The sequence below is a fragment of the Mobula birostris genome, chromosome 10 (assembly GCF_030028105.1).
Source record: "Mobula birostris isolate sMobBir1 chromosome 10, sMobBir1.hap1, whole genome shotgun sequence".
In the NCBI taxonomy this organism is placed as follows: domain Eukaryota; kingdom Metazoa; phylum Chordata; class Chondrichthyes; order Myliobatiformes; family Myliobatidae; genus Mobula; species Mobula birostris.
The window spans coordinates 43957605-43985213 of NC_092379.1; the positions used below are offsets into that span (position 1 = coordinate 43957605).

Sequence of the window (27609 nt, forward strand, 5' to 3'; positions counted from 1 at the left end):
GAGCGCTGCCATAAGAAAGCAGCAACTATCATCAGGGATACCCACCATCCAGACCATGCTCTCTTCTCATCAGGAAGAAGGCACAAGAGCCATAGATCTGTCACCGTAAGTTTCTGGAACAGTTATCACCCTACAACCATCAGGCTCCTGAACCAGTGTGGATAACTTCACTCAGTTCAACACTAAACTGGTTCCACAACCTATGGACTAACTTTCAAGGGCTCTACAACTCATGTCCTCAATGCTTCTGTCTGTCTTTATGTATTTGTGCAGTTTGTCTTCTTTTGTACGGGTTATTTGGCCGTGTCTGTGTGTTGTTTTTCGTCAGTTCTATTGTATAAGACCATATGAGATAGGAGCAGAATGGGCCGTTCAGCTCACCGAGTCTGTCACCATTTCATCATGGCTGATCCACTTTCCCTCTCAACCCCAATCTCCTGCCTTCTCCCGGTAACCTTTCACACCCTGAGTAATGAACAATCTGTCACCTCTGCCTTCAGTATACCCAATGACCTGGCCTCCACAGCCCTCCATCTGCACAGTTAATTCCACAGATTCACAACCCTCTGGATAAAGAAATTCTCTTCATCTCCATTCTAAATGAACGTCCTTCTATTCTAAGGCTGTGCCCTCTGGTGCTGGAATCCCCCACCATAGGAAACACCCTCTTCACATCTAATCTGCCTATGCCTTTCAACATTCAATAGGTTTCTTTTTTTTTAAATTTTATTTTTATTTGGATAAGGAATTCACAAATATCATGTACTTTTTTCACACATATAACCTTTTCCATTTTTTATATGTATAAAACTACAATTATTTATACATTCTTAAGTACACATTGAGATGATATAAAAGGAAAATAAACATTTAAATAGATAATTATGTACTGTGGTAAATCTAACCTATTAGGCTAAGTAATGGAATTAGTTGTTAAGAAAAATGGTAATAATAGTTTCCATATAACCCCTCTGGACCATTTCCACTGGTCCAAAATGTTGTATATAAGCCTATATATCAACCATTGTAGGTGTTTATATCCTAATTTGTTCATGCTTGCTCCTGCCCGCAGACATAATTATCCAATCCCTATGTACTTATTTACTTAATTTTTTCATTTTTTTATCCCTTTCCCAAATCTTTCCCTTTACTTGTGTTAATTCTCTATTTTCCAAAAGAAAACAAAAAAAAAAACAAACATTTAGACTAGGGGTGCTTACGTTAGCAATATTACTGTGTTGATGAGAAGAGCAGTATAAATCATTAGGAGAGTCATCTAAAGTCTGCTCGCATTGGGGTTATATATTCAATCCACTTATTCCAGATTTGATAAAATTTTTCTTTTTGAGTTCTCAGGGAGTAAGTCAACTTTTCCATTTTAAATATTTCCAAGATAATTTCGTACCAATCTTCTAATGTAGGTGGTATTGGATTTAGCCATTCTCTAGTGATTGATTTCTTACTTGCCGCTAAGAGGGCCTGCAGCAACTTTATATCTTCCTTCTGTTCAAGAAACAATACATGCCCCAAATAGAGCGTCTCAAAGTTCAGAGGTATCTGGGACCTAAGCACCTTAACTAATGTTCTATGAATACCTTCCCAAAATAGACTTAATTTAGGGCAATCCCAAAAAATATGAAAATGATTTGCCTCCTTGGAGCCGCACCTTCTCCAACACATCACATTTGTATCTTTATATTTTTCCTGATATGGGGTCTTGAAGTATCTTATAATGTTTTTCCAACAATGTTCCCTCCAAGTCAAAGAATTAGTCGAGGACCATTGAAAGCTGCAGATTTTCTCCCAAGCCTCCTCTGAAAGTACCAACCCCGCTTCTTTCTCCCACTTCTCTTTAATATACAGTGTATTTACATTTTTAGCATGGGAGAGTGCATTATATAATCGAGAAACTGATTTACTAGGTATTGAACTGCAAGCCGAATTCAGAATCTTGAAAAATTCTAATTCTACTGTTGATAGGTCTGTATATCTACAACTCTGGTTAACATAGTTTCGTACTTGAAGGTACCTAAAAAAGTCATTATGTTCTAGGCCATGTTTGTCCTGCAGGATTTGGAAACTTTGTAATACTCTTTTATCTATAAACGAGAGGTAGGTTGTAAGACCTTTCTTTATCCATAGCTCAAATCTTTTATCTCCTCTGTTGGGAAGGAATTCGGTATCATATGCACACCATCTAAAGAGTTTTAACATGTTATTAATTCCACGTGAATTAACCACCTTCTGCCATACTTTTAATGTAAGATTTATCCAAGCGTTTTTAAATTTTTCCAACTGGGCCATCAATCCTTTGTCAGCTATTGAGGCCTGAAGAGGAAAACTGTCAACTAATCCAAATTCTATTTCCTTCCATCTAGCCTTATATTCCCTATTACACCAATATAACAGAGGGGTTATCATAAAAATAATTTCTCAGGCAAGGAAGAACCATACCTCCTCCTTCCTTCCCTAACTGTAAGGTGTTATATCGAATTCTAGGTTTCTTTCCTTGCCAAATGAAGCGGGAAATCCATTTGTCCCATTCCCTGAATTGATTATCATCCACCTCCACCGGTAAAGTACGGAAAAGATACAATAACCGAGGAAGAATATTCATTTTTATAGTATTTATCCTTGAATTTAAACTTAAAAAGAGGATAAGATTCCATCTATGCATATCTGCTTTTATCTCTGAGATTAATGGCCCATAATTTCCCTGTGACTGTGTTGAAAGATCCTTCGGCAGGGTTATTCCTAAATATTTTAATGATTTAGCTTCCCACTTAAGATCATATGTATCCTGCAATTTTTTGGATGGTGTATAATTTAGGGACATAACCTGCATTTTCTTTACATTTATTTTATAACCTGATATTTTCCCAAAGTTATCCAACAGTGTAAACAATCCTATAAATGATTTTTCTGGTTCACTCAGATAGACCAAAACATCATCTGCGAATAACGCCACTTTCTGTTCAATCCCTGCCACCTTGATACCTTTTACGATTTCGCTCTGTCTTATTAGTTGGGCAAGCGGTTCAATATATAGCGCAAAAAGGAGAGGAGAAATTGGGCATCCCTGTCTAGTGCTTCTCTCTAAGATGAAGGAGTCAGAGAGGTCCCCATTTATCTTAATTCGGGCTGTAGAGCTGTCATATAGAGTCTGAATTACTTTAATAAACTTTTCTTGAAAGCCGAATCTTCCTATACTCTGTATAGGAATGCCCAACTAACCGAATCAAAAGCTTTCTCAGCGTCCAATCCTACTACCATTGTCTCTGTCTCATTCTTATTAACCTGTTCTAATATGTGCAGAGTTCTCCTTATGTTGTCCTGTGTTTGTCTTTGTTGAATAAATTCAGTCTGGTCTAAGTGGATTAGGCCAGGTAAAAGTTTTTCCAATCTGCGTGCTAATATAGATGTAAATAGTTTGTAATCTAAGTTAAGAACACTAATTGGCCGATAATTGCCACATTCTAGTTTATCTTTACCCTCTTGAGGAATAACTGAAATAATCACTTCTCTCCAGGAAGGTGGAGTTTCTCCTCTCTGCAAGATCCAATTAAAGGTGTTAAGTAGTAATGGGGCTAACTGTGTCTTCAGGGACTTGTACCACTCTGAGGTAAACCCATCAGAACCCGGGGACTTTCCAGCCTTTAACCTAGAGATGTCCACGTTCAGTCCTTTGACAGTTACTGGTTCTAATAAACTTTCATTTTGTAAATCTGTAAGTTTAGGTAGATCTAAAAAATTCAATACACTGTCTATATAGGGCTCATTGGGGGCCCGGGGTTGGGAGTACAGCTCTCGATAGTATGTTTCAAAACTCTCTTGAATTTTCCCTATTGTACTCTCCACAAGCTTTGTCTTTGGATTCTTTATTTTATGAATTGTATTGTCTGCTTGTTGTTTTCGTAATTTATATGCTAATAATCTAGCTGATTTACCTCCTACTTCATAATTCCTTTGTCTCAGGTAAAGAAAGTTTCTTTGAGTTTCCAACGTATAAATATCGTCAATTTCACTTTGCAATTTCCTAATTTCCTGTTTTCGATTTGAACTACTTTTGTTGCTATCTACAACTTGAAGTTGTTTTAATTTTCCTTGAAGGTCTGCTAATTTTTGTGCATTGATTTGTTTCATGTGAGTGGTAATGGAAATAATTTTCCCCCTCAGTACAGCTTTCAATGTATCCCATAAGATCACTGGTGATGTTTCTCCCGTGTCATTAAGGTCTAGATATTCTTTGATTTCTCCCCTTAATCTCTCCATTACTTTCGGGTTATTGAGTATATGTGAGTTTAGCCTCCATAGTGTTTTCCTCATTTTCCTTTCCAGGATTAGAGACATAGAGACTGGGCTATGATCCGACAGATCAATTGTTGCAATATTACAGTTTTTTATCCTGAGTCTATCTGTATTAAAGATAAAGAAATAGTCTATCCTTGAATAGGCTGAATGAGGGAAAGAGTAATATGTATAATCTTTACTAGTAGGGTGTAATTCCCTCCAGACATCTATAATTCCCAACTCCTCCATCAATGAATTCACTTTCCGAGTCAGAGGTTTATTCTGAGTAACTGTTCTTGAAGGATCTAATATAGGATTTAATCTAATATTAAAATCCCCTCCACAAATTACTACCCCTTGAGAACTGACCATTAGGTCAAAAGTGTGTCTATAAAATGACCATTCACAACCTGGAGGAGCATAAACATTCAGCAATGTTATTTCTGTACCTTCTATTCTTCCTGTGATTTTTACGAACCGTCCTTCTTTGTCTCTAGTCTCTGAAATATGTTCATAATTAAGAGTACTTGATATTAAAGTAGCTACCCCTCTTTTGTGATTCAATTTATATGATAAATAAAATACATGCTTAAAGCCCATTCTTTTTAATTTTCCATGTTCAGATTGGCTAATATGTGTTTCCTGGAGGAAAGCTAATTGTGCCCTCTCTTTTTTCAACTTAGACATAATCTTATTTCTTTTAATTGGATTCAAAATCCCATTAACATTATAGGAAATTATTTTTACCAATTCAGTTTGCATTTTTCTCTAGTAGAAAAAAAAACACTCTCCTTTTCTAACCAAACAGTAAGCAATCCCTTCTCAACAGTAAACCAAGACATATAACCACACCCTAGACATTTTTGAACGTGCAACATTTGAAAATTTTTCCCGACTTCCCACAGTGAGGCCTGAGCACCGACCCGCCTCAGTTCAGAGGGATAACCTTAGAGGGCCCTCAGCAGTTTGAATAATCATGGAGAATTCTCTCCTATTTATGTCTCGACCATATTGCTATCATTCAAGTTATTCCGTCTAGTTTATTTTCAGTTACCAGTTTTCATTTTACCTTTAAGTCCGATTTACTCTTTTCAGTCATTTCTCTTAATTAATCTGTGTTCTCTGTACATTTGCGTCTGAATACTTGCAGCTTTTCCTTGTAGTTTGACACTCTGGTTCGTGTGGAGCGTCCTCGCCGCACTAACTGCCACGACTTCTGCCGAATCCTCTCCAGTAGCGACTCCGGTTAGGTGATAACTTTAATCGGTAGTCCCCGGTCCGCCAGGTCCAATGTTGCCTCCTCCACTGTAGCGTAAGTTTTTGTCCCTTCGTCGTAAAAGACTCTCAGCCAGCTGGATACAGGGTCTGGAATCTGATGTTGTTTTCCTTCAGGACTCTCCATGTTTCCATATATTCCTTCCGTCTGGCAAGAATCCCCGGTGCGTAGTCGTGGCCTAAACTGATTTTACAGTTGTTCCACATGAAACCTTTCTTTTGCCATGCCCTTTTAAGCACCTCTTCCTTCGTTCTGTAACTGAGAAATCTGACCAGAATCGATCTGGGCTGGGCGCCTGCTGGAGGCTGTGGTGCCAACGCGCGGTGAGCTCTTTCTATCTGTAGGTCTTTTGCGGCCGGTATATCAAGGTTCTCTCTAAGTAGCTTCTCCACGAAGGGAATCATCAATCCGGGTTTACCTTCAGTTCCTTCGGGAACTCCGTAAATCCTCACATTTTCCCTTCTCGAGCGGCCTTCTTGATCTATTAGTTTCCACTGGAGCTGGTCTTGCAGCTTCAGCATTTCTGCTATCACTTCCTCTGCGTTTTGTAGCTTCTCTTCAATTCCAACAATCCTCGCTTCAGCTTCATCTATCTGTGAGTTAGTTTTTACTATTTCTCCTTTAATATCTTCCAGCTGTTTGCCGTTATCTTGTTGGAACTCGCGAATCTCTCTCAGAATCAAGGACAGAGTCACCGATTCCCCCTCATTATCTCCGTCCTGGCTTGCTGTGGGGGAGCTAGGCCCGTCTACATTCAATAGGTTTCAATGAGATGGCCTCTCAGTCTTCTAAATTCTCATGCGTACGGGCCCAGAACCATCAAGCGCTCCTCCTGTAGTCATTCTGGTGAACCGCCTCTGAACCCTCTCCAATGTCTGCTTATCCTTTCTTGGATAAGGGCTCACGATACTCCGTGAGGCCTCACCAGTGCTTTATAAAGCCTCAACATTAACTCCTTGTTTTTATATTCTAGTCCTCTCGAGATGAATGCTAACATTGCATTTACCATCATCACCACAGACTCAACCTGCAAACTAACCTTTAGGGAACCCTGCATGAAGGCTCTCTCATCCCTTGCACCTCAGGTTTTTGGGTTTTCCGCCTGCTTAGAAAATAGTCTACCCTTTTGTTCCTTCTGCCAAAGTGTATGACCATAAACTTCCCGACACTGTTATAGGACGCTCAAAGCAGCTGTGCAGGTTGACTCTGTGGTTAAGAAGGCATACGGTGTATTGGCCTTCATCAATCGTGAAATTGAATTTAGGAGCCGAGGGGTAATGTTGCAGCTATATAAGACCCTGGTCAGACCCCACTTGGAGTACTGTGCTCAGTTCTGATCGCCTCACTGCAGGAAAGATGTGGAAGCCATGGAAAGGGTGCAGAGGAGATTTATAAGGATGTTGCCTGGATTGAGGAGCATGCCTGATGAAAACAGGTTGAGTGAACTCGTCCTTTTCTCTTTGGAGCAACGGAAGATGAGAGGTGACCTGATAGAGGTGTACAAGATGATGAGAGGCATTGATCGTGTGGATAGTCAGAGGCTTTTTCCCAGTGCTGAAATGGTTGCCACAAGAGGACACAGGTTTAAAGTGCTTGGGAGTAGGTACAGAGGAGATGTCAGGGGTAGGTTTTTTTAGTGAAAGTGGTGAGTCCGTGGAATGGGCTGCCAGAAAGAGTGGTGGAGGCGGATACGATAGGGTCTCTTAAGAGACTTTTGGGTAGGTAGATGGAGCTTAGAAAAATAGAGGGCTATGGGGAAGTCTAGTAACTTCTAAGGTAGGGACATGTTCAGCACAACTTTGTGGGCTGAGGAGCCTGTGTTGTGCTGTAGGTTTCCTATGTTTCTATCCATGTGGCAATCTAAGTGTTTCTTAAATGCCTCTCATGTATCTGCCTCTACCAGTGCCACTGGCAGTGCATTCCACACACCCATTGCTCTTTGTGTAAAAAGATTACCTCTGACCTCCCCCTTCCCCATACTTTCCTCCGATACCCTCTTGCTTTAGCATTTCCCTGGCTATCCACTCCATCTATGCCTCTGATCAGTTTCTACACCTCTATGGAGTCACCTCTCATCCTCCTTCACTCCAGGGAGAAAAGCCATAGCTTTCTCAACCTATCTCAACTCTGTGGCTAAGAAGGCATACGGTGCATTGGCCTTCACCAATCGTGGGATTGAGTTTAAGAGCCGAGAGGTAATGTTACAGCTATATTGGACCCTGGTCAGACCCCACTTGGAGTACTGTGCTCAATTCAGGAAGGACGTCGAAACCATAGAAAGGGTGCAGAGGAGATCTACAAGGATGTTGGGGAGCATGCCTTATGAGAATAGGTGAACTCGGCCTTTTCTCCTTGGAGCGATGGAGGATGAGAGGTGACCTTATAGAGGTGTTTAAGATGATGAGTGGCATTGATTGTCAGAGGCTTTTTCCCAGGGCTGAAATGGCTAGCACGAGAGGGCATAGCTTTAATGTGCTTGGAAGTAGGTACAGAGGAGATGTCAGGGGTAATTTATTTACTCAGAGAGTGGTGAGTGAGTGGAATGGGCTGCCGGCGGTGGTGGTGGAGGCGGAAATGACAGGGGTCCCCACCTTTTTTGCACCACGGACCGGTTTAAGATTGACAATATTCTTGCGGACCGGCCAACGGTGTGGGGGGTGGGGGTTGTTCAAATTCGACAGTGTGTGACAGGGAATGAGGAAAGGTGCAGCTGATTCATATCGTTTCATATTGCCAAATCATATCATTTCCTCGCGGCCCGGTAGCACATGCTTTGTGGCCTGGTACCTTTCCGCGGCCCGGTGGTTGGGGACCACTGTTTTAAGAAACTCCTGGATGGATACATGGAGCTTGGAAAAATAGAGGGCTATGGATAAGCCTAGGTAATTCTAAGGTAAGGACATGTTTGGCACAGCTTTGTGGGCCGAAGACCTGTGTTGTGCTGTAGGTTTTCTGTGTTTCTATCCTCATAATCCAATCCAGGCAGTATCCTGGTAATCCTCCTAAATATTGAAGAAAATTGATGATTCCATCGTAAATCAGATTGAAAATGGGAAGTTGTCTGATATGACACTCAAGGATATATCTAGCCAGGGTTATTGGCCCTGCATCTTGCCCGGAGTTAATCTGCCTTGATTTCAAGAAAAAGCAATAGAGTCATAGAAAAGTACAACACAGAAACCGGCTTTTTGGCCCGTCTAGTTGGTGCCAAACCATTTAATCTGCCAAATCCCATCAACCTGCACCCGGACCATAGCTCTCCATACCCCTCCCACCCAAACTTCTCTTAAATGTTGATATCAAAATCATATTCACATGAGGTTACGCATTGTATCGGAGGGATAGGAAGGTAGGCAGAGGGGGTGGTGTTGCTCTGCTGGTAAAGAACAGCATCAAATCAGCAGAAGGGTGTGGCATAGAATCAGAAGGTGTTGAATCCTTGTGAGTTCAGATAAGAAACTGCAAGGGTAATGGCAGTTATATACAGGCCTCCCAACAGTAGCTGAGACATGGAGCACAGATTACAACAGGAAATGGAAAAAGGTGTTTCAAAAGGGTAACGTTATGGTAGTCATGGGAGATTTTATCATGCAGCTCGATTGGGAAAATTAGGTCGGTAATGGATTTCAAGAGAGTGAGTTTGTTGAATGCCTAAGAGATGGATTTTTAGAGCAGTTTGTCATTGAGCCTGCTAAGGGATCACCTACACTGGATTGGGTGTTATGTAATGAACTGGAGGCGATTTGGAAGCTTGAGGTAAAGGAACCCTTAGGAGTCAGTGAACACAATATGATTCAGATAGGGAGAAAGTAGAGTCTGATGTAGCGATATTTCAGTGGAGAAAAGGAAATTGGAAAGGAAAGTAAAGTAAAGGTATGAGAGAGGAATTGGCCAGAGTAAATTGGGAGGAGATGCTGGCAGGGAAGACAGCAGAGCAGCAATGGCACAAGTTTCTGGGACAAAATGGGGAAGGTGCAGGATGAATGTATTCCAAAAACAAAGAAATACTCGAATGGCAAAATGCTACAACCGTAGCTGACAAGGGAAGTCAAAACTAATGTAAAAGCAAAAGAGAGGGTATACAACAGAGGAAAAATTAGTGGGAAGAAAGAAGGCTGGGAAGCTTTTAAAACCCTAGAGAGAGCAACTAAGAGAATCATTAGGAGGGAAAAGATGTAATATGAAAGCAAGCTAGCAGATAATATCAAAGTTGATAGAAAAAGCATTTTCAAGTATATAAAAGATAAAGGAGAAATGAGATTTGATATAGGACCGCTGGAAACTGAGCCCAGAGAAATAATAACGGGGGACAAGAGGTGGCAAATGAACTAGGTAAGTATTTTGCACCAGTTCTCACTGTGGAAGACACTAGCAGTGTGCCAGATTTGAAGAATGTGAGGGAAGAGAAGTGAGTGCAGTTTCTATTACAAGGTTGAAGGTGCTCAAAAAGCTGAAAGACCAAAAGGTACTTTTTTTACCTGGACCAGATGAACTGCAAACTGGGGGTTTGAAAGAGGTAGTGGTAGCGAGTGTTGAGGCATTTGTAATGATCTTTCAAAAATCATTGGACTCTGGTATGAAAATTCCAAATGTCACTTCACTCTTTAAGAAAGGAGGGAGGCAGCAGAAAGGAGATTATAGACCAGTCAGCCTGACCTCAGTGGTTGGGAAGATGTGGGAGATGATTGTTAAGGATGAGGCTATAGAGTACTTGGTGACACAGGACAAGATAGGACAAAGTCAACATGGTTTTCTTAAGGGAAAATACTGTCTGACAAACCTGTTGGAATTCTTTGAGGAGATTACAAGTAGGATAGATAAAGGGGACGCAGTGGACGTTGTATATCTGGGCTTTCAGAAGGTGCCACACATGAGGCTGCTTACCAAGTTAAGAGCCCATGGTATTACTGGGAAGTTATTAACATGGTTAGAGCATTGGCTAATTAGTCGGAGGCAGCGAGTGGGAATAAAAGGATCCCTTTCTGGATGGCTGCCAGTGAGTAGTGGTGTTCCGTAGGGGTCGGTATTGGACCACTTCTTTTTATGCTGTATATAAATGTCTTAGATGGTGAAATAGATGGCAAGTTTGCAGATGATACGGAGATTGGTGGAGGGGCAGGTAGTGTGGAAGAAGCAGGTAGGATGCAGAAGGACAGATAGATTAGGAGAATGGGCAAGAAAGTGGCAAATGAAATACAATGTTGGAAAATGCATAGTTGTGCATTTTGGTAGTAAGAGATAAATGTTCAGATTATTTTCTAAATGGGAAGAAAAATTCAAAAATTTGTGATGCAAAGGGACTTGGGAGTCCTTGTACAGAACACCCTAAAGGGTAACTTGCAGGTTGAGTCAGTGGTGAGGAAGGCAAATGCAATGTTAGCATTCATTTCAAGAGGTCTAGAATACAAGAGCAGGGACAGGATGCTGAGGCTTTATAAGGCACTGCTGCGGCCTCACCTTAAGCACTGTGAACTGTTTTGGGCTCCTTATCTAAGAAAAGATGTGCTGGCATTGGAGAGGGTTGAGAGGAGGTGCACAAGGATGAATCTGGGAATGAAAGGGTTCACATATGAGGAACATCTGATGTATCTGGGCCTGTGCTCGCTGGAATTTAGAAGGATGAGAGGGGATCTGATTGAAATCTTTCGAATATTGAAAGTCCTAGGCAGAGTAGATGTGGAAAGAATGTTTCCCATGGTGGGGGAGTCTAGGACAAGAGGGCAGAACCTCAAGGTAGAAGGGCATCCGCTTAAATCAGAGATGCGGAGAAAGTTCTTCAGTCAAAGGGTGGTGAATTTGTGGAATTTGTTACCACAGGCAGCTGTAGAGGACAGGTCGTTGGGTGTATTTAAGGCAGGAATTGATCAGTTCTTCAATGGCCGTGGCACCAAAGGTTACGGGGAGAAGGCTGTGTGGTGGGGTTGAGGAGGGGAGGAAAAGGATCAGCCATGATTGAATGGCGGAGCTGACGATGAGCCAAATGGCCTAATTCTGCTCCTGTGACTTATGATTTTATGGTAGTACAGAGAATTTAACACTGTGAACGTTAGGACTGAGAAATGCATTGAAGCAGAGAGATCCGTAACTTCTTGAAAAAGAAATCACAGGTAGGTAGGGTCGTAAAGAGAGCTTTTGGCACACTGGCTTTCATAAGTCAAGGTATTGAGTACAGAAGTTGGGATGTTATGTTGGAACCACTTCTTTTTACATTATATATCAAGGATTTCGATGATGGAGTTGATGGCTTCGAGGCTAAGTTAGCGAACGATCCGAAGATCGGTGGGGGTGGGGGGTGCAGGTAGTATGGAGGAAGCAGAGAGGTGCAGAAGGATTTAGACAGTGTAGGAGAATATGCAAAGAGGTGGCAGACGGAAAACAGTGTTGGGAAGTGTATGGTCATGCACTTCGGTAGAAAACTTAAAAGCATAGACAATTGTATGACTGGAGAGAAAACTCAAAAATCAGAGGTTTTTGTTGGTTAACTCAGTGATAAGGAAGGTGTTAGCATTCATTTTGAGAGGAATAGAACATAAAAACAAGGATATAATGTTTTATATGGAACACTCGCAGAATGCTGGAAGAACTCAGCAGGCCCAGGAGCATCTATGGAGTATTTGGGGCCCTGAATGGAAGTGAGAGAGGAGGTGTAGGGCAAGCGGGTGGAACAAGCATTGCACCTAACACTACACCTCGTCCTCACTGCCATTCAGGAGGCAAAACTTCATCTGTGAGTGTGTTGGGGTTCATCTACTGTATCTGATGCTCTTGGTGTGACCTCCTGTATGTCAGTGAGACCCGACGCAGATTGGGAGACCGCCTTGCAGAGCACCTACACTCCGTCTGTCAGAAAAACCCATTTCAAGTCTACTTCCCATTCCCATTCTGACATGTTAGTCCTCGACTGCCACGATGAGGCCACACTCAGGTTGGAGGAGCAGCACCTTGTATTCCGTCTGGGTAGCCTCCAACCTGATGGCATGAATGTCGATTTCTCTAACCTCTGGTAATTGCCTCCAACTTTATCATTCCCATTCCCGTTTCCCTCTTTCACCTCATCTCCTTACCTGCCAATCACCTCCTACTGATGCTCCCTCCCCTTCCCTTTCTTCCAAAGTCTTCTGTCCTCTCCTATCAGATTCCCCCTTCTCCAGCCCTTTACCTCTTTCACCAATTGACTTCCCAATTCTTTACTTCACCCCCTCCCCCTCCAGGTTTCACCCATAACCTGCCACCTTGTACTCCTTCCTCTCCTCCCCCCCCACCTTCTTGCTGTAACTGCTCATCTGTCCTGATGAAGGGTCTTGGTCTGAAACATCAACCTCTTGCTGTTTCCCATAGATGCTGCCTGGCCTGCTGAGTTCCTCCAGTATTGTGTGTGTGTTGCTCAGATTTCCAGCATCTGCAGGGTTTCTCCTCCTTGAGGCTTTAGAAGGCACTGGCGAGGCCTCCCTCCCTTGGGGTATTGTGAGCTGTTCTGGGCCCCAGAAAGGATATGGTGACACTGGAGAGGGTTGAAAGGAGGTTGACAAAAATGATTCTGGGATTGAAAGGCTTATTATATGAGGAACATTTAATGGCTCTGGGCCTTAACTGACTGGAATTTAAAAGAATGAGGTGTTGGGGGAGGGTGTGAAATCTTATCAAAACCTATCGAATGTTGAAAAGCATTGACAGAGTGGATGTGGAGAGGATGTTTCCTATAGTGGGGGAGGCCAAGACCAGAGGACACAGCCTCAGAGTAGAGGGACGTTGATTTAGAACAGAGATGAGGAGGAATTTCTTTAATTTGTAGAATTCGTTACTACATGCTGTGAAGGCCAAGTCGTCGGGTATACTTAAGGCAGAGCTTGTTAGGTTCTTGATTAGTCAGGGCATAAATGGATACAGAGATTGGGGCTGAGAGGAAAATAGATCAGCCATGACGAAATGTCAGACAAGACTGGATGGGTCAAATGGCCCAATCCTGCTCCTACATCTTACAATCTTGTGACGTGGACTACTCCGAAAAGAAAAACTCAGCCCATATTTCATAACCAGAATTGGAATCAGAATCAGGTTTACTATCATTGTCATTTGCCATGAAATTTGAGGTTATGCGGCAGCAGTACATTGCAGTACGTAATAATGAAAGTTATAAATTACAAAAAGAAATATATTTTAAAAATTAAATAAGTTGTGCAAAACAAGACCAAGAGACAAATGTTATTGAGGTACTGTACATGGGTTCATTGTTCATTCTGAAATCTAATGGCGGAGGGGAGCAATCTGTTCCTGAATTGTTGAGTGTGTGTCTCCTCCCTGACGGTAGAAATGAAAAGAGGCTTTACCTGGGTGGCGAGGCTCCCTCAAGATGGATGTTGCCTTTTGAAGATGTCCTCGAAGGTGGGGAGGATTGTGCTCAGGATGGCTGATTTATTATCCCTCTCGACTGTTTTCTCCTGCCTTCTCCTGTTAACCTTTGGTGCCCTGACTAAACAAGAACCTATCAACCTCTGCTTTAAATACACGCAATGACTTGTCCTCCACAGCCGTCCGTGGCAGCAAATTCCACAGATTCACCACCCTCTGGCTAAAGAAATTCCTCACCTCTGCCCTAAAGGGAAGTTCTTCTATTCTGAGGCTTTGCCCTCTGCTCTTAGAGACAGCCGTCCCCCCTCCCACTACAGGAAACATCCTCTCCACGTTGATTTTCAATATTTGATGGTTTCGTTGAGATCCCCCATCATCCTTTTAAACTTCAGCGAGTACAGGCCTAGAGGGAGCAATGCTCCTCAAATGACAACCCTTTCATTCTCGTGAACCTCCCCCAGACCCTCTCCAATACCAGCTCACCAATTCTTAGATAAGGGGCTCAGAACTGCTCACAATACTCCAAAGTTCGGTCTGAGTTATAAAGCCTCAGCCTCACATCCTTGCTCTGACTGACAGCACCCATCCTTCTGCACTGCGCTTCAGGTGAGCGATCCTTTGACTTGGCGATGTTTTGGGGCTGCAAAAACTGCTTTAAGATGCAAGGCTTCCTTCAGTTTCACCTTCTTGCCACCTGCTGACTGCTCTTCATCACCGCAGGAAAAGTGAAGCCGAGAGGAATGAGGAAAATAGCATTTGAGCAGCATCTGGCTGGGGTGGCGTTAGTGTGACGCAATAACTGAGGGCAATGTCCCTGACTGAGAAACCAACATCTTTATCTTCTGCCTCTCTCACAGGATGACGTCTGCATGCACCTCACCAATTACGCCATCAACAAGCGTATCATGAACTTTGTCCCGGATGAAAAGAAAGGCAGTAAAAGGTGAGACCATATGCAGCAGGGTGCACCCTTCACCACAAGCAGGCACATTATAGAAGGTCAGCGTTGGAGTGATTTTTGGGGTTAGGACATAGACATTTAGCAATTGAATTTGGCTACCAGTCTTCATATCTGAATATGTGTTGTGGATTTTATTTGGAGTGCAGATCTGAACTTTATATGTAGGCGTCTGTCTTGTGAGACCATGGAAGGTTCCCCTTGGAAGTTTACACCTTGGAAGCTTTCCAGGGCTCAGGCCTGGGCAAGGTTGTATGGAAGACCAGCAGTTGCCCATGCTGCATGTCTCCCTTCTGTCTCACCGATGTTGTCCAAGGGAAGGGCATTAGGACCCATACAGCTTGGCAGTGGTGTTAATGCAGAGCAATGTGTGGTTAAGTACCTTGCTCAAGGACACAACACGCTGCCTCGGCCAAGGCTCGAACTAGCGACCTTCAGATCACTAGAGGGACACTTTAACCACATGCCAACACGTGACCAAGTCCGAACATGTGGCCAGCTCTGAACAATGGGTTCCTAAAACCCATGAATCCCAGCCGACAATGGTGATTAAAATTCATTTGGATGTGTGTGGTGTGGCTGTGAATCAGGAGGCGTGAAGGTCGAATGTAGTTTCAAAGAAAACATTGTCCATGTGTTGTATGTATGGAGTTGCCCTTTGCCGTTTGGCACATAAAATATCGAGCCCCACGTCAGGCCGGCCAGACCTTTCGACCAGAAGTGTCTCCATAAAATGCCTTCTCTACCTTGCTTTGTCGAATAAAGAAGCTGCTTTGTATCTACCAGTAATTTTCTTCGCTGGCTTCATTCACGCAACAACCTTAGCGAGCAGGCACATTGTAGAAGGAAGGGGCACACAGCAGCAGCTTAGTGAAGCCCTTAACTCTGTTGCCACTACTTTAGGTTGTCATAACTGGCGGAATGCTCCCAATGGCATGCTATAAGACCGTCAGATATAGGGGCAGAAGTGGGCCATTTGGCCCATTGAGTCTGCTCTGCCATTTAATCATGGGCTGATCCAATTCTTTCAGTCATCCCTACTCCCCTGCTTTCACCCCATACTCTGGCTAATCAAGAATCTATCTATCTCTGCCTTAAATGAACTCAATGACTTGGCCCCCACAGCCGCTCATGGCAACAAATTCCACAGATTTACCACCCTCTGACTAAAGTAATTTCTCTGCATCTCAGTTCTAAATGGACGTCCTTCAATCCTGAAGTCACGCCCTCTTGTCCTAGAATCCTGTACCATGCCCTCCAGTAACTTCTGACAACCAAGTCTAGCTCCTGGCCTTCACATGTGGCTTAGCCATTAAGCTGGGCAGAATCATTTCTACTGACAGGAGAAGGGGCAAAGGTGAGTTAATGGCATCTTAAATCCAGTCGCTTCAGGCAGATGGGACTCATCAACCATGGCTGGCCCCTCATCTAGGAGAAGGAAAACTCTGATCTCAAACCTCCCATTGCCCTGCGACTACACCCACTCATAGGGAAGGCTTCAGGAGTAAACCCTGAGGGAGAACATCTGCGGCAGTCCCACGTTGAGTTCAACACTGACTGGCAACTCCTGCGATGCTGCTGGTACCAGGCTGTGTTGCTCTCTGCCGTTCCTTTGGGTTCATCAACTGCGTGGAGATGGGGAGCTTGCTACATGGGCAACAGCTTGCTCTCCATATCCGGGCTTAGTAGCTAAGCCACACGTGAAGGCCAGGAGCTGTGACTTGGTTGTCAGAGGCAATATTGAGGCACTCGCCATTGGGAGCATTTAATAGGCGGCGGGAGCTCGTCCCCATTACCACCCCATGGCTATAACAACCTTAAGGAACGGAGTGAAGCTGAAATTGTTGCAATGGACGACTGGAAGCGGACCCAAGTGCAGAACATCGACACGGAGGTAGAATTAACAGAAGTGTGCTTATTAATAGTTGCGAGGAAGGCCGGAGAGTGAGGATTAGATGCTTACATGGACAACAAACCGGAGTAGCCTGGACCCAGAGCTTGGTTATGCAGCTTGGACACGGAGCCCGGACTCGGACTCGGACTCGGACACGGAGCCCGGACTCCGACTCGGGCTCGGACTCGGACACGGAGCCCGGAGTCGGACATGGAGCCCGGACTCGGACTCGGACACGGAGCCTGGACTCGGACACGGAGCCCGGACACGGACTCGGACTTGGACACGGAGCGCCCGGACTCGGACACGGAGCCCGGACTCGGACACGGAGCCCGGACTCGGACTCGGACTCGGATACGGAGCCCAGACTTGGACTTGGACTGGGACTGGGACACGGAGCCCGGACTTGGACTCGGACTCGGATACGGAGCCCAGACTTGGACACAGAACAACAAAACCAAACAACAACAGACAATTTATATCTTGATTCGGAGTAGCAGCAAACGGCCAGCAATACTCAGCAGGACACGAAACTACAAAACCAAACAATGACGGTCCGTTCGTATCTTGACTCGAAATAGCAGCAAACGGCCGGCAATACTCAACTGGACACGAGACAACAGAATTCCCAAAGCAACCCCAGGCACCGAAGCAACTTAGAGTCGACTATTCTTAGTGGCCCGGAACGTGCTTTGCCGCACTGGCTGAGGTGACGGTCCAGTCCCAAGTAGATTTCAGCCGGAGTTATTATGTTTCCAGTTCAGATGGGAATCAGGTGCCTTAGTCAAGGAGGTAAAACACGGGGAAAAGGAAATGAACAGAAATGAGGAGTCAACTGACTGGACCGTGACTGAAATAACAGATAAAAGTGAGTGGAAAGACAATGCTAAACACTCTCTCATTCAAATCTGCAGACAGGAGTCATTATTAATGATGAATAAATAATGACAGTAATGAGCAGGAGTCAATTCTACGTCCCTTGCCACAGGGAATGTCCCTGGACTGGAATATCTCTTAGGATGTCCTGCTAATTGGGATCGTCCCAATCTGGTATTTCGTGTCCAGCAAGAACCATGGACCTAGAAAAAAGAAATGTGAGCTAAATCCCATGAAGGCAGACAAATTTACATAAGTGATCGGATAAATCTGGAATAAAGGTCTGTAAGACATGGCAACTATTGAGCTGTTGTTTAAAAGCTCTTTAGTGAGGGAAATCTCCCATTTCCTCTTCATATTTGAGGCCTACAACACTGCTGTGGCCTTACCATTGCTTGCAATGGGCCGTAAATTCATGGACCCTATGCAGATTACAGAGAAGGAGATGCTTGCTGTCCTGAGGAAAATCAGAGTGGGTAAATCCCCAGGGCCTGACAAAGTGTTCCCTCAGACCCTGGGGGGAGGCTAGTGCAGAAACTGCAGGGGCCCTAGCAGAGATATTTAAATAATTCTTAGTGACAAGAAAGGTTCTAAACATAGACCAGGAAATTACAGACTGCTCAGTCTGTCATCAGTAGTGGGATAGTTATTGGAAAGTATTCTAAGGGACTGGATATATGAGGATTTGGATAGACATGGGACTGATTCAGGATAGTCAGCATGGCTTTGTGCATGGTAAGTCATGTCTAACCAATCCTGGAGAGTTTTTTGAGCAAGTTACCAGGAAAGCGGATGAAGGCAAAGCAGTGGATGTTGCCTACATGGACTTTAGCAAGGCATTTGACAAGGTCCTGTATGTGAGGTTGGTCAAGAGGGTTCAGTCGCTTGGCATTCAGCATAGGTTGTAAATTGGATTAGACATTGGCTTTGTGGGAGAAGCCAGAGAGTGGTAGTAGAGGTTTGCCTCTCTGACTGGAGGCCTGTGACCAGTGGTGTGCTGCAGGGACCAGTGCTGGGCCCATTGTTGTTTGTCATCTCTATCAGTGTTCTGGATGATAATGTAGTTACCTGATCAGTAAATTTGCAGATGACACCACGTTTGAGGATATAGTGGACAGTGAGGAAGGCGGTCATGGCTTGCAGAAGGATCTGGATCAGCTGGAAAAATGGGTTGAAAAAATGGCAGCTGAAAATCAATGCAGACAAGTGCGAGGTGTTACATTTAGGTAGGACCAGCCGGGGAAGGTCTTACACAGTGAATGGTAGGGCACTGAGGAGTGCGGTAGAACAAAGGGAACTGGGAATAGAGGTCCAAAATTCGTTGAAAGTAGTGTCACAGGTAGAAAGAAAGCTGTTGTCACATCGGCTTTCATAAATCAATATATCGAGTACAAGAGATGGGATGTTATGTTGAAGTTGTATAAGACATTGGTGAGGCCTAATTTGGAGTATCGTATGCAGTTCTGGTCACCTACCTACAGGAAAGATGTATAGTAAATAAGGTTGAAAGAGTAGAGGAAAAATTTACAAAAATGTAGCTGGGTCTGGAGGACCTGAGTTATAAGGAAAGATTGAATAGGTTAGGACTTTCTTCCTCAGAATGTAGAAGGTTGAGAGGAGATTTGACAGAAATATTCAAGATTATGAGGGGTAGAGATAGGGTAAATGCAAGCAGGCTTTTTCCACTGAGGTTGAGTGTGACCACAACCAGGGATCATGGGTTAGGGTGAAAGGTGAAAAGTTTAAGGGAAACATGAGGAGAAACGTCTTCACTCAGATGGTGGTGACCAGTGTGGAATGAGCTGGCAACACAAGTGCTGCATGCGTGCTCGGTTTCAACGTTTCAGCGAAGTTTGGATAGGATGGAGGACTATGATCCTGGTGCAGGTCAATGGGTGTGGGCAGTTTAGCAGGTTTTGGCATGGACTAGATGGGCCAAAAGGCCTGTTCCTGTGCTGTACTTTTCTATGACAATGACTCTAGAAACACTGATTCGTTACGTCAGGCTTGTTACACGGAGCTTGGGAGGGTGAGACTAGAGCTAGAGCTCGTGGGTTAAGGGTGAAAGGTGAGAAGTTTAAGGGGAACATGAAGGGAAACTTCTTCACTCGGAGGGTGGTGAGAGTATGGAGCAAGCTGCCAGCAGAAGAGATAGATGGAGGTGTGATTTCAACATTTAAGATAAATTTGTACATGGATGGCAGGGCTACAGACTGGGTGCCGGTCAATGGGACCAGACAGATTAATGATTCAGCATGGACTAGATGGGCCAAAGGGCCTGTTTGTTTACTGCAGTGCTTTCTGACTGTGAATGTAAACCACCAGACAACTTCACAAGATGGAATATCGTGGGTTCAGGGTGCGGTCAACCTTTTCAAAGGCAACTATGAATCGGCAAGAAATCACTTCCAATAAATCCTGTCAAAAAGGGGGGAAATTAATCAAGAGAGCTGATATTTCCTTCAATGGATACGCAGTCTATCTTGTGGCTTGCAGTGCTATTGACCTGTCACACAATAACACAAATGGTGGGGCAGAGTACTTGATCAGCGAAGTCACTCGGCAATGCCATCCGATGGATGAACGGTGGCCTGCGATAGATTAGAACTGACGGCTGTGTAAAATGTTGTTCCTTGCAGAAAGCTGTCTTTCTTTAACCAGTACATGGAGAGCAATGCCTATGACCTGGAGGTGCTGTGGAGCAGTATTGAAGACGTGATCATCAAAACCATTCTGTCTGTGTATCTGGCCCTGAGGAACACCTACTTCACCTGCTTCCCAAATCACGTGTCTGGGAGTGCTTGCTTTCAGCTCCTCGGCTTTGACATCCTGCTGGACCACCCCTTGAAACCCTGGCTGATGAAGGTATGCGCACCTCTGGGATACATAAAGATTAAGCAGATAATTTAGGTGACCGCATAAAACATGCAAATGTAACATCATGATGGGATGGCCAGTAATATCGTGAAGGATCCCACCAACCCTGCTCACTGTTTGTCCCCACTCCCATCAGGGAGGAGGCTCTGTAGCATCCACACCAGGACCAGCAGACTCAAAAACTGTTACTTTCCCCTAGCAGTCCTCCAAGAGGACCACAACCGTGTTGTAGGGTTTGGAGGCTTGCGCGCCTCAATGACCCGGAGAGGTCTGCACGCTGGAGCCGGGGCTTTAGGCTTTGGCTCTGGATAGGGTCACCCATGACAAACAGGTCAAAGGGTAGAGGCCAGACTGAGAGCGGTGTACCGGACCTCCAGGTTCGAGGGCTCAACTCAGCACTACCAGCACTGACCACTAAAACAAAACCGTTACGCAAACAGCAATGAAGAATCCTCCTACATCTGAGTCTGGCGGTGTTCCTGAGTCTCCACCTGGGATTTACATGTCCAACAGTAGTGAAAACCGAGCGGAAGCTACGGGCATGATCAAGGAATCTCTGAACACCACCACAGATGGAGGACCTTCACCGTTGTCCTAAACACCAGCGCTGTAATGGTCAGTCAGTAATTCCCCAAGTACTGAGGCTGATCAACACCCCCACCCGCTAACCCACCCCTCCACATACCCGCAACCACCACTACTTTATCATTTCCTGTCAGAGTCACCTTATGTACAGAAACTCCTGTGCCCAGCGTCACTTTATGGACATACAGTCAAGCTATGCATATAAGCTATCTAATGTATTTATATTTACTGTGTTTTTTCCCATTATTATTGTTTTTTTTCCACTTTTCCATTATTATTGTTATCGAAAAGGTGTTATATTTGGACATGTGCAGTGTACAGAATAAGGTCGATGAACTAGTGGCACAGTTGCAGATTGGCATATATGATCAGAATTAGAATTAGGTTTATTATCACCGGTATGTGTCGTGAAATTTGTTAACTTAGCAGCAACAGTTCAATGGAACTGTTCAGGAACAGTTATTACCCCACTCAACCATCAGGAAGAAGGTACAGGGTCGTGAACCAAAGGGGATATCTTCGCTTAACTTTACTCACCACAGCATTGAACTGCTCCCACAGCCTATGGACTCACTTTGAAGGACTCTTCATCTCATATTCTTGATATTTATTGTTTGTTTATTTATTTATTCTGGATGTTTTGTTTGATTCCTTTTAAATACTGTGAATGTCCTCAAGTAAGTGAATCTTAGTGAATCAACATATGCCTATGGTCATATGTACTTTGATAATAAATTTACTTTGAACTTGACTTTGAGTAGAAGAGTGAACACAGTGCAGAAGCAGTTTGACAATGACAGCCTTAAAGTAAAAAAAAGTTAAACCAACTTTCTGACTGTTATCCCAAAATCTGCTCCCTGTGGAAACAGATAGATGGGTTCATAAAGAGAGATTTTGGCACATTGGTCTTCATTAATCAAATTGTTGAGTACAGAAGCTGAGTTGTTAGATTGAAGCTCTTGAAGATATTGGTGAGGCCTACTTTGGAGTATTCTGGTCACCTAACTACAGGAAAGACATCAATGATTTGAAAGATAGCAGAGAATATTCACAAGGATGTTGCTGGGTCTCGAGGGCCTGAGTTACAGGGAAAGTTATTCTCTGGAGCACAGGGAATCAAGGAAGATTTGATAAAGGTGTACGAAACCATGAGGAACATAGAGTAAATGGAAGCATGCTTTTGCTGCTGAGGATGGGTGAGACTAGAACTAGAGGTCATGGGTTAATTGAGAAAGGTGAAATGTTTAAGGGGAACATGAAAGGGATCTTCTTCACTCAGAGAGTGGTGAGGGTGTGCCAGCAGAAGTGGCGGATGCGACATTTAAGAAAAGTTTAGATAAGTATGTGGATGGCAGGGGTATCGAGGTCTATGGTACAGGTGCAGATTGATAGGAATTGGCAGAATAATATTTTGGCATGGACTAGATGGGCCAAATGGCCTACTTCTGTCTTTTAGTGCTCTTAGACTATGACACAATGGAAGATATGCATCTGTAGATGGGTGGAAGACCATGGTCGTTTATGATAGTTCCCATAGACAAAGACCTGGCATTTGTCCATAGTTAAATCCACATTAAAATGGTTCCAGAGAGGAAGACACCAGAGGGTGATTAAAAACAAGAGAAAATCTGCAGAGGCTGGCAATCCAAAGCAACACACACACACACACACACACACACACACACACACACACACACAGACACACCCAGACGGAATAAGGAGTTGTTCCTCCAACCTGAGTGTGGCCTCATTGCGGCAGTAGAGGTGGCCATGGACTGACATGTTGGAATGGGAATAGGAAGTAGAATTAAAATTGGTGGCCACCAGGAGAAGTGCCACACCTGCACTTGGATCTCCTCCCTCACTACCATTCGGGGCCAAACGGTCCTTCCAGGTGAGGCGACATTTCACCTGTGAGTCTGTTGGGGTCATCTGTTGTATCCGGTGCTCCTGGTATGGCTTCCTGTATATCGGAGAGACCCGGCCCAGTTTGGGAAACCGCTTCAACGAGCACCTACAGTCCATCCACCAGAGAAAAACGGGACCTCCCGGTGGCCACCAATTGACCTGGATGAGGAAGTGGAGGGATGGGTTAGTAAATCTGCTGATGACACAAAGGTTGGAGATGTTGTGGATAGTGTGGAGGGCTGTCAGAGGTTACAGCAGGACATTGATAGGATGCAAAACTGGGCTGAGAAGTGGCACCCTACCTGGGTCACCTTCTTAATGGCTCTGGTCCAGGGCTCCAGCCAGCATTGTTCAATGGTCTTTACCCCCAGACCCGTGCCTTTGTTTTTTTCAACTTGGCCTGGTTCAAAGCAGCTAAGGTAGCTGACCCAGGCACTGAGCCTAATGAGGTTGTAGATTTCTTCTCCAAGTCTGCCACTTTACATTATAAATAGCTGCTTGTCTGAGAGTGGTCCCGGGTTAGCCGGTCGTTAGCTGAAACTCCTTGCGTCCACATTCAATTGCTCTGATTCGATAATCCCAGAGCTAGAATCGAAGAGTTCACAAAATGGAGGGTGTGCAAGGACAGTCTCACAAAATGGCCACCTCCACCTCCTTTCAGCATGTGGTAAGAACAAAGACAGTTTGTTTGCCTACTTCCACTGCCCTTGATTCATTTGAATTCACTGATTTGTAGACTGTTGTTCTTTTTGGCCAACACTATTAATTTTTAATTATTAATGTTGCAGGTTAAGCATTCCCTGAGCTCTGTGATGGACTCCAATCTTGATCAAGAGGTGAAGGAGGATCTTCTTTATGATACACTCTGCATGATTAACCTTGCAGCTTGTGGCCGGCAGGAAGACATGGAGGAAGAGAGGCCGCGAAAGAAGGAACAGCTGCCTAAGATCTGGTGGTCGCGGGAGTACAGGTGACTGAAAGACTGAAGAGTGCCACGTTGGGCAACGATAATTAATGAATATTCCTGCTGTCAAATTCAGCTGCACACACAAAGTGCTGGGGGAACTCAGCAGGCCAGGCAGCACCCATTTAGAACAGAGATGACGAGAAATTTCTTTTGCCAGAGGGTGGTGAATCTGTGGAATTCATCGCCACAGATGGGAGTGGAGGCCAAGTCATCGGGTATATTTAAGGCAGAGGTTGATAGATCCTTGATTAGTCAGGGCATGAGGGGTTATGGGGAGAAGGCAGGATATTGAGGCTGACATGGGAAGGGATCAGTCGTGATCAAATGGCAAAGCAGCTTCGATGGGCCAGATGGCCTAATTCTGCTCCTCTTACGCAAATGAACAAACAGTCGCCATTTTGGGCCGAGACCCTTCTTCAGGACTGGAAAGGAATAAAAAGGTGTGGGGAGGGAGGGGAAGGAGGATAGCTAGAAGGTGATAGGTAAAGCCAGGTGGGTGGGAAAGTTGAAGGGTTGGAGAGGAAGGAATCTGATAGGAGAGGAGAGTGGACCGTGGGAGAAAGGGAAGGAGGAGGAGTGCCCAGGGGAAGGTGACCGGCAGGTGAGAAGAGGTGAGAGGCCAGAGTGGGAAACAGAAGCAGAGGGAAGGGGGAAGGACTATTTCCCCAGAAGGGGAAGCCGATGTATGCGTTCAGAATAAAGAAGTGGGCAGGAAAATCACTGAAGACTGTACCCACCCTGCAAACTCACTTTTCCAAAAGCTCCCTTCGGGAAATCACCTTGGGTTTCTGAAAACGAGACCTCATGCCATCTCAAAAGATTTTTTCCCCTCAGGCAGTTCATCTGATCAACCATCCTAGTTACTCCCCCACCGACCCCCAACCCCCTCTAACTATTACCCTGTCACTGCACTGAACTGTAAACACTATAAACCACATTTTGATACGCTGTCTACTTTGTAAATCCATACTAGTATTTATATATTTATGCACATTATATTCCATATCCAAACTTTAACCTCTGGCTTACCTTTGTCTACTTCCTTATTCTTTAATGGAGTGTCTTGGCCAGAAACATTGACTGTTTATTCCTTTCCGTAGATACGGCCTGACCTGCTGAGTTCCTCCAGCATTTTGTGTCTGTTACTTTGGATTTCCAGCACCTGCGGAATCTCTTTTCTTTATTCTGTATAATTGTTGTACATTGTTGGATTTTGTCGCCTGTCATGCCCTGATCAACACCATGCAGTGAATTCCAAATACGTGCAAACTTATCTGGTGCATAAAATTAATCCTCGATCTTAATGTTAGCCTCTCCTATCCTTTTATAAAAACCTCCCCTCCAATGTATCGCTGCTATTCCCTGCACATTTTAAAGTTCCACATTTTCCCACTGCTCAGGCATAGCCGCCGAGCGCCTCTGTGCCATCCGCCACCAGCGTGACATTCTGGTGGCCAAAGATTTTAATTCTGATTCCCATTCCCAGGTGTCAGTCCACGGCCTCCTCGTGCCAAGGTGAGTCCACCCTCAGGGTGGAGGAGTAACACCTTATATTGTGTCTGGGTAGCCTCCAACGTGACAGTATGAATATCGATTCCTCCTTCTGGAAAACAAATTTCGACCCTCCCCCATTCTTCACTATTCCTTCCTCCATTCCTTTCTTCTCACGTGCCTATTACATCCTTCTGTGGCCCCTGCTCCTTCCCTTTCTCCTGTTGTCCACTCTGCGCTCCTATCAGATTCTTTCCTCTCCTGCCCTTGACCTTTCCCACCCACCTGGCTTCACCTATCACCTCCCAGCTATCCTCCTTCTCCTCCCCTCACCTTCTTATTCAGGCATCTTCCTCTTCCTTTCCAGTCCCGATGAATGGTCTCAGCCCGAAATGTCGACTGTCTATTCCCTTCCACAGATGCTGCCTGACCTGCTGAGTTCCTCCAGCATTTTGGATTTCCAGCAACTGCAGACTTTCTTGTGTCAGAAGTTCCTCCTGCTGCTTAGAGCTGCAACAAAGGGGAAAGGAGGTGGATTCAGCAGGCATGCAGAGGTGGAGTGAGGACTGTGGGCTAGACTGCGCTCAAGAGGACTAGAACATATCACCAAGGAAGTAATGCTGAGGCTTTATAAGGCACTGGTCAGACCGCACTTGGAGTATTGTGAGCAGTTCTGGGTGGCAGGCGGAGTTACGTTTCTACCAAAGGAGGTGTAAGGTGCCCCTTCCCCCCTCTAGCCTGCAGGTCACCCTTGGACAATATGTAGCACCTGGTTAGCCCCCTGATCAGGGAGTAGGTGGTGGACAGTCGTATGAGCAGCCGGTGCAGATCGCAAGTCCTGGGTATGTGACCACTGACGCCAGGCAGACAATCTCTGCAGAGTATTGATAATGACTGGGGTCACCCGTCTTTTAAAGACACTGGCCCAGAAGAAGGCAGTGGCAGACCACTTCTGTAGATAACTTTGCCAAGAGCAATCAATAGACAATAGGTGCAGGAGTAGGCCATTCAGCCCTTCGAGCCAGCACCACCATTCACTTTGATCATGGCTGATCATTCACAATCAGTACCCTGTTCCTGCCTTCTCCCCATATCCCTTGACTCCACTATCATTAAGAGCTCTATCTAGCTCTTTCTTGAAAGCATCCAGAGAATTGGCCTCCACTGCCTTCTGAGGCAGAGCATTCCACAGATCCACAACTCTCTGGGTGAAAAAGTTTATCCTCAACTCCGTTCTACGTGGCCTGCCCCTTATTCTCAAATTGTGGCCTCTGGTTCTGGACTCCCCCAACATTGGGAACATGTTTCCTGCCTCTAGCGTGTCCAATCCCTTAATAATCTTGTATGTTTCAATCAGATCCCCTCTCATCCTTCTGAATTTCAGTGTATACAAGCCCATTCGCTCCAATCTTTCACCATATGACAGTCCCGCCATCCCGGGAATTAACCGCGTGAACCTCGACTACACTCCCTCAATAGCAACAATGTTCTTCCACAAATTTGGAGACCAAAACTGTACATGATACTCCAGGTGTGGTCTCACCAGGGCCCTGTACAACTGCAGAAGGACTTCTTTGCTCCTATACTCAACTCAACTCCCCTTGTTACGCCATTAGCTTTCTTCACTGCCTGCTGTACCTGCATGCTTACTTTCAGTGACTGATGAACAAGGACACCAAGATCTCATTGTACTTCCCCTTTCCTAACCTGACACCTTTCAAATAGTAATCTGCCTTCCTGTTCTTGCCACCAAAGTGGATAACCTCACATTTATCCGCATTAAACTGCATCTGCCCACTCACCCAACCTGTCCAAGTCATCCTGCATTATCTCAACATCCTCCGCACATTTCATACTGCCACCCAGCTTTGTGTCATCTGCAAATTTGCTAATGTTACTTTTAATCCCTTCATCTAAATCATTAATGTATTATAAATAGCTGTGGTCCCAGCACCGAGCCTTGCAGTACCCCACTAGTCACTGCCTGCCATTCTGAAAGGGACCCATTAATCCCTACTCTTTGTTTCCTGTCTGCCAACCAATTTTCTATCCCTGTCAGTACCCTACCCCCAATACCATGTGCTCTAATTTTGCCCACTAATCTCCTATGTGGGACCTTATCAAAGGCTTTCTGAAAG

At 44.7% G+C, this 27609-nt stretch overlaps 1 protein-coding gene across 1 annotated transcript in view; it reads left to right on the forward strand.

Annotated features, from left to right (window-relative positions):
* LOC140204491 (tubulin polyglutamylase ttll6-like) overlaps window positions 1-27609 on the forward strand; it is a 59094-nt gene that overhangs the window by 19549 nt on the left and 11936 nt on the right. Inside the window, exons 5-7 of the mRNA XM_072271197.1 lie at window positions 14773-14858; window positions 20283-20508; window positions 23802-23983. Coding sequence (XP_072127298.1) covers window positions 14773-14858; window positions 20283-20508; window positions 23802-23983 — 494 coding nt within the window. The remainder of the gene's footprint in view (window positions 1-14772; window positions 14859-20282; window positions 20509-23801; window positions 23984-27609) is intronic.